Consider the following 8,203-nt stretch of genomic DNA (forward strand, 5'->3'; position numbering starts at 1 on the left):
ACACTACCCATGTGAGACCCACACTACCCATGTGAGACCCACACTACCCATGTGCGACCCACACTACCCATGTGCGACCCACACTACCCATGTGAGATCCACACTACCCATGTGAGACCCACACTACCCATGTGAGACCCACACTACCCATGTAAGACCCACACTACCCATGTGAGATCCACACTACCCATGTGCGACCCACACTACCCATGTGAGACCCACACTACCCATGTGAGACACTACCCATGTGAGACCCACACTACCCATGTGAGACCCACACTACCCATGTAAGACCCACACTACCCATGTGAGACCCACACTACCCATGTGAGCCCCACACTACCCATGTGGGCCCCACACTACCCATGTGAGCCCCACACTACCCATGTGAGACCCACACTACCCATGTGAGCCCCACACTACCCATGTGAGACACACACTACCCCATGTGAGACCCACACTACCCCATGTGAGACCCACACTTCCCATGTGAGACCCCACACTACCCATGTGAGACACACACTACCCCATGTGAGACACTGCCCATGTGAGACCCACACTACCCCATGTGAGACCCACACTACCCATGTGAGACCCCACACTACCCATGTGAGACACACACTACCCCATGTGAGACCCCACACTACCCATGTGAGACCCACACTACCCATGTGAGACACACACTACCCTATGTGAGACCCTCACTACCCATGTGAGACACACACTACCCATGTGAGACCCTCACTACCCATGTGAGACCCTCACTACCCATGTGAGACCCTCACTACCCATGTGAGACCTACAATGCCCAATGCAACCCTTCACTACCCATTTCCGTCAATATAAAAAAGTTCCTTCCTCACAAGACGTGGCCAAGACTGTCAATATCTTGTCTCAGGTGCGGTAGACCTGGAGGCTTGCGTGAGACAACGTCTTAGTTTAGGGAGTATTATGGCCAGTTACGAGGTGGTGGAGGGCCCGAGCATAATGAAGCGAGCGTGGTAATGCTTCCCGCTGGCCCTGGCTGACGCCTCCCCCACCCTACTGGATGGTCAGAGGTACACGTTACTACTCTCCTAACCTCCTCCCCCTCCTTAGTCTCTGTCTAGCTCTCCCTCTCATTCTCTCCCACTTTCGCTCCCAGTTTTCCTCTTCTTATCTCAGTCATTGGCCTTCGCTCTCCCTCCCAATCTCTCTCATAATCTCTATCCATCTTTTTGTCTCTCCTAATCTCTTCTTCCTAATCTCTCTCTCACTCTTCTCTACAAATTTTCTCTCTCACTTTACCAGTTCATACAACTGAAGTAGAAAGTCTCTGGCGCAATGAAAAGAGCATCATATAAGCCCTAATATCCATACAGGAGCAACAGACTACCCGTAGCACCATACAACAGCAGCAACAGGAGGCTACTATCACCATATAACAATATGTTTGGCACAAGTCATCACACTAAGTGTGATGACTTGAAAGAGGAGATTAATTGAAAGAGGAGCGTCAGAGGCGGAAGAGGTCTAGATGACGGAGCCAGAGTGCCTGCTTGATGGGGTTGTGGGTGTTCCTCCACGCCCCAGGCTCAGCCCGAGGCCAGGCCTGACTTGTGACGCCCGACTTGTGACGCCTGACTTGTGAAGCCTGACTTGTGAAGCCCGACTTGTGAAGCCTGACTTGTGACGCCTGACTTGTGAAGCCCGACTTGTGAAGCCAGACTTGTGAAGCCCGACTTGTGAAGCCTCACTTGTGAAGCTTGACTTGTGAAGCCTGACTTGTGACGCCTGACTTGTGAAGCCCGACTTGTGAAGCCAGACTTGTGAAGCTTGACTTGTGAAGCCTGACTTGTGACGCCTGACTTGTGACGCCTGACTTGTGAAGCCCGACTTGTGAAGCCTGACTTGTGAAGCCCGACTTGTGAAGCTTGACTTGTGAAGCCTGACTTGTGACGCCTGACTTGTGAAGCTTGACTTGTGACGCCTGACTTGTGAAAGCCAGACTTGTGAAGCCTGACTTGTGAAGCCTGACTTGTGAAGCCTGACTTGTGAAGCCTGACTTGTGAAGCCCGACTTGTGAAGCCTGACTTGTGACGCCTGACTTGTGAAGCCCGACTTGTGAAGCCAGACTTGTGAAGCTTGACTTGTGAAGCCTGACTTGTGACGCCTGACTTGTGACGCCTGACTTGTGAAGCCCGACTTGTGAAGCCCGACTTGTGAAGCCCGACTTGTGAAGCCTGACTTGTGAAGCTTGACTTGTGAAGCCTGACTTGTGACGCCTGACTTGTGAAGCTTGACTTGTGACGCCTGACTTGTGAAAGACAGACTTGTGAAGCCTGACTTGTGAAGCTTGACTTGTGAAGCCTGACTTGTGACGCCTGACTTGTGAAGCCCGACTTGTGAAGCCTGACTTGTGAAGCCCGACTTGTGAAGCCTGACTTGTGAAGCTTGACTTGTGAAGCCTGACTTGTGAAGCCTGACTTGTGAAGCCTGACTTGTGAAGCCTGACTTGTGAAGCTTGACTTGTGAAGCCTGACTTGTGAAGCCTGACTTGTGAAGCCCGACTTGTGAAGCCTGACTTGTGAAGCTTGACTTGTGAAGCCTGACTTGTGAAGCCCGACTTGTGAAGCCTGACTTGTGAAGCCCGACTTGTGACGCCTGACTTGTGAAGCCTGACTTGTGAAGCCCGACTTGTGAAGCCTGACTTGTGAAGCCCGACTTGTGAAGCCTGACTTGTGAAGCCCGACTTGTGAAGCCCGACTTGTGAAGCCCGACTTGTGAAGCCTGACTTGTGAAGCCCGACTTGTGAAGCCTGACTTGTGAAGCCTGACTTGTGAAGCCTGACTTGTGAAGCCCGACTTGTGAAGCCTGACTTGTGAAGCCCGACTTGTGAAGCCAGACTTGTGAAGCCCGACTTGTGAAGCCCGACTTGTGAAGCCTGACTTGCGAAGCCTGACTTGTGAAGCCTGACTTGTGAAGCCTGATTTGTGAAGCCCGACTTGTGAAGCCAGACCTGTGAAGCCCGACTTGTGAAGCCTGACTTGTGAAGCTAAGTGCAGGGGTGGTTGTGTCAACGTCTGGTGTGGCTTCAGTAGAAGGAAAGTGGACTATCAGGTGAAAGCACCAAGCCATTACGACTATATAGCACTGAGAAGGGGTCAGGATAAGGATTTGGGATGGGACGGAGGGAAGGAATGGTGCCCATCCACTTGGACGGTCGGGGATTGAACGCCGACCTGCATGAAGGGAGACCGTTCAACCCAAGTAGTTAGACACTTCAGTAGAATCATCAGGAAATCCTAGTGTGTGTTCAGTAGAACTCCAGGTTGCAATCGTTCTACCATGTGGTGGTCTAGTGGTTAACGCGTGTGCCTGGGAACACCCAGCGCATGGGTTCGAACCCTCAGCACGGCTCCGACGGATTTTCTCACTGATACAGTCAAGCTAGTGAGATTACTCACTGTGAATACATTTAATTATAAATAAATGTAATTATAAATTATTAATTTGAATGTATAATAAGGATAATTAAGAAAAGTGAAAGTTTTACCCTGGGAAAAATACCTTGAGATAACATTAGCATTGTAAGTTAACAATGCACTGAAGGGCTTAATTAAAATGACTTGAAGTTTAACATGGTGAGATTAACCTTGTATATTAAACTTGGTCCGTGTAACATGGGTAAATTTAATAATGTGTAACTTCCAGAGCGTAAGTCTAACAATAGGGTCTTACATTTATGAAAGTGCTACGTTGGGTAAATTAACAGTGTAAATTAACATTGTAAGCGGTTAACAGTGTACTGGCGGGTGGGGGTGTCCGGGGGAGACCCCAAATGGCAGACCACAACAGCCCGTTTGGTCTACAGTAATCAGTCTTTAATAGTGACAATATGTCACAATCGAGTTGAGAATGGTCCAGGACGGCCCGAAACGTCGTTGTCCCTTCACTTTCTAGTGTGCGGTCTGGTCAACAGTCTGTAATAGTATGTATAATGACAGAGAGACTAAAAATATGGCCAATGTCCAATCATATTGTTCGTGTAATTCATTGCCATTTGAGGAGTATCGTATGGCCAACATGGACTGCTTGATTAACTGAGCTAACGATGGGGTACAGTTCCTGAACCCATTATAAGCCTCTGTAACCCATTCTGTCACCACCCAAGGGAGAAATATTGGGGTTCATTATAAATAAATGATATGATAAATATCAAGGAAAAAGTTATATGCTTCGTAAATCGTTTACATCACTAATGGTCAAACAATACATATTCCGTCAGTGGTTGTGTCACCCACAACATAGAAGAGAATACTTCTGCATATGGGTGATAGCTATACCCTGATTTACCTGAGGGGTCACTAACACACTCTAGTGGCCTCGAAGAGGACAGGAAGACGCCGGCTTGTCAAATGTTCCCACATTTGTCCTGATGAATTTTTGCCAGCTGGATCTTATTTTTTATTTTTTGCAGTGTTGTGGCATGTTTGGAAGGGTTGGTTGATTCTCGCACTGGGACATTTTTTTAATAATTAATTAATATAAGCAAACGTTAAATTTGCTTAAAATAAGTTCAAATATAATCTACTTAACATACGTAAAAGTAGAATGATAAGTAAATAATAGGACGTAAATATGAACATAAGTGTAATGACTAAACTATATGATAATGTATAACCAGTAATTAACAAAAACGGTAATTACACTTCTCTGGGAACTAGCCTAATAACAGTACAGAGTGCAGCAGGTGAAGTAACAATATGGTAGTTTAGCCACCATAGTCCACGTTAAATGATATAAGTTAACAGCCTTCAGCGGCCGGTGGACAAGCACAGATACTGAGGAATGATAACAATACGGTGGCGGACCAGGTGTAAGGCACCACAGGTGAGCAACATCCCAGGCTGCTAAAACAAGGTACACACCTGGCCTGAGCACACACGAGAGTAGCAGCAGTGACAGTCACATGTGTGCTGGACACCTTTGGAACAGGACGCCAGCGGCAGTTAGAGTGCATGGGAGAGTAAGCGAAGGTCAGAGTGTGTCTCCTGGGGGGTGAGTGGAGGAAACTCCCGCCTCCCTGTGCTGTGGGGGATTCTCCCTGATGCGTCACGTTAGTGAGATTACTGGCTGTGTATTACGGTGTATTACTGGCTGTGTATTACGGTGTATTACTGGCGGTGTATTACGGTGCATTACTGGCGGTGTATTACGGTGCATTACTGGCTGTGTATTACAGTGCATTACTGGCTGTGTATTACGGTGCATTACTGGCTGTGTATTACGGTGTATTACTGGCGGTGTATTATGGTGCATTACTGGCTGTGTATTACAGTACATTACTGGCTGTGTATTACAGTACATTACTGGCTGTGTATTACGGTGCATTACTGGCTGTGTATTACGGTGTATTACTGGCGGTGTATTACGGTGCATTACTGGCTGTGTATTACGGTGTATTACTGGCGGTGTATTACGGTGCATTACTGGCTGTGAATTACGGTGTATTACTGGCTGTGTATTACGGTGCATTACTGGCTGTGTATTACGTGCATTATTGGCTGTGTATTACAGTACATTACTGGCTGTGTTTTATGGTGCATTACTGGCTGTGTATTACGGTGTATTACTGGCTGTGTATTACAGTACATTACTGGCTGTGTATTACGGTGCATTACTGGCTGTGTATTACGGTGTATTACTGGCTCTGTATTACAGTACATTACTGGCTGTCTATTACGGTGCATTACTGGCTGTGTATTACGGTGTATTACTGGCGGTGTATTACGGTGTATTACTGGCGGTGTATTACGGTGTATTACTGGCGGTGTATTACGGTGCATTACTGGCTGTGTATTACGGTGCATTACTGGCGGTGTATTACGGTGCATTACTGGCTGTGTATTACGGTGCATTACTGGCTGTGTATTACAGTACATTACTGGCTGTGTATTACGGTGCATTACTGGCGGTGTATTACGGTGTATTACTGGCTGTGAATTACGGTGCATTACTGGCTGTGAATTACGGTGCATTACTGGCTGTGAATTACGCTGCATTACTGGCTGTGTATTACAGTACATTACTGGCTGTGTATTACGGTGCATTACTGGCTGTGTATTATGGTGCATTACTCCCTGTGTATAACAGTCATTACTGGCGGTGTATTACAGTACATTACTCACGGTGTATTACAGTGCATTACTGGCTGTGTATTCAAGTTTATTACGTGTTGTGTATTACGGTGCATTACTCGTTGTGTATTACAGTGCATTACGTGCTGTGTATTACGGTGCATTACGTGTTGTGTATTACGGTGCTTTACTGGCTGAGTATTACAGTGCATTACTCACTGTGTATAACAGTGTATTACTGACTGTGTTTAACGGTGCATTACTGGCTGTGTATTACAGTACATTACTGGCTGTGTATTACAGTACATTACTGGCTGTGTATTACAGTGCATTACTGGCTGTGTATTACAGTGCATTACTCACTGTGTATTACAGTACATTACTCTCTCACAACGGTAATGTTATCAAAAAGTACTTTATTCTGAGTAAAACTTTAACTTACATTATTTACCCTTGTTATTCATTCATATATATATATATATTATTTATAATTGAATATAATACTAATTAAATTCAATAATTATTAAATTTAAAAATAAACGTTTAGCGCCATAACCTGTCTGAATCATCGAGTAGAAAATTGGGGCGTAATTGGGTCGTGATGCCATTGTTCCTGTGACGTATCTCAACTATTTTTGCAAATGTAAGTGTTTGAACAGCACTTTACTTGGCCAAAAATTTGTGTGTTGACTGAGGTGTGAGGACGATGGTGGGAGTGTTGACTGAGGTGTGAGGACGCTGGTGGGAGTGTTGAGTGTGTTGACTGAGGTGTGAGGACGCTGGTGGGAGTGTTGACTGAGGTGTGAGGACGATGGTGGGTGTGTTGACTGAGGTGTGAGGACGCTGGTGGGAGTGTTGAGTGAGGTGTGAGGACGCTGGTATGAGTGTTGGGTGTGTTGACTGAGGTGTGAGGACGCTGGTGGGAGTGTTGACTGAGGTGTGAGGACGCTGGTGGGTGTGTTGACTGAGGTGTGAGGACGCTGGTGGGAGTGTTGACTGAGGTGTGAGGACGCTGGTGGGAGTGTTGAGTGTATTGACTGAGGTGTGAGGACGCTGGTGGGAGTGTTGACTAAGGTATGAGGACGCTGGTGGGAGTGTTGACTGAGGTGTGAGGACGATGGTGGGAGTGTTGACTAAGGTATGAGGACGCTGGTGGGAGTGTTGACTGAGGTGTGAGGACGATGGTGGGAGTGTTGAGTGTGTTGCCTGAGGTGTGAGGACGATGGTGGGAGTGTTGGGTGTGTTGACTGAGGTGTGAGGACGATGGTGGGTGTGTTGACTGAGGTGTGAGGACGCTGGTGAGAGTGTTGAGTGTGTTGACTGAGGTGTGAGGACGATGGTGGGAGTGTTGGGTGTGTTGACTGAGGTGTGAGGACGATGGTGGGAATGTTGGGTGTGTTGGCTGAGGTGTGAGGACGATGGTGGGAGTGTTGGGTGGGTTGACTGAGGTGTGAGGACGATGTTGGGTATGTTGACTGAGGTGTGAGGACGATGGTGGGAGTGTTGGGTGTGTTGACTGAGGTGTGAGGACGATGGTGGGAGTGTTGAGTGTGTTGACTGAGGTGTGAGGACGATGTTGGGTATGTTGACTGAGGTGTGAGGACGATGGTTGGAGTGTTGGGTGTGTTGACTGAGGTGTGAGGACGATGGTGGGAGTGTTGGATGTGTTGACTGAGGTGTGAGGACGATGGTGGGAGTGTTGGGTGTGTTGACTGAGGTGTGAGGACGATGGTGGGAGTGTTGAGTGTGTTGACTGAGGTGTGAGGACGATGTTGGGAGTGTTGGGTGTGTTGACTGAGGTGTGAGGACGATGGTGGGAGTGTTGGATGTGTTGACTGAGGTGTGAGGACGATGTTGGGAGTGTTGGGTGTGTTGACTGAGGTGTGAGGACAATGGTGGGAGTGTTGGGTGTGTTGACTGAGGTGTGAGGACGCTGGTGGGAGTGTTGACAGAGGTGTGAGGACGCTGGTGGGAGTGTTGACAGAGGTGTGAGGACGCTGGTGGGAGTGTTGACTGAGGTGTGAGGACGCTGGTGGGAGTGTTGACAGAGGTGTGAGGACGCTGGTGGGTGTGTTGACTGAGGT

The 8,203-nt window shown here is 47.7% G+C and overlaps 1 protein-coding gene across 1 annotated transcript; it reads right to left on the reverse strand.

Moving 5' to 3' along the window:
* Positions 1-1,512: 1,512 nt before the first annotated feature.
* On the reverse strand, positions 1,513-3,117 carry LOC138354822 (uncharacterized). Its single transcript, XM_069309320.1, has one exon. It carries the CDS (start codon positions 3,115-3,117, stop codon positions 1,513-1,515), a length of 1,605 nt encoding a protein of 534 aa, XP_069165421.1.
* Between the last annotated feature and the right edge of the window lie 5,086 nt (positions 3,118-8,203).

The sequence above is a fragment of the Procambarus clarkii genome, chromosome 64, assembly GCF_040958095.1.
Source record: "Procambarus clarkii isolate CNS0578487 chromosome 64, FALCON_Pclarkii_2.0, whole genome shotgun sequence".
NCBI classification, from domain to species: Eukaryota; Metazoa; Arthropoda; class Malacostraca; order Decapoda; family Cambaridae; genus Procambarus; species Procambarus clarkii.

Coding starts and splice junctions, on each gene's coding strand:
- LOC138354822 (XM_069309320.1), bottom strand. CDS start 3,117: ATGGCTTGGTGCTTTCACCTGATAGTCCACTTTCCTTCTACTGAAGCC.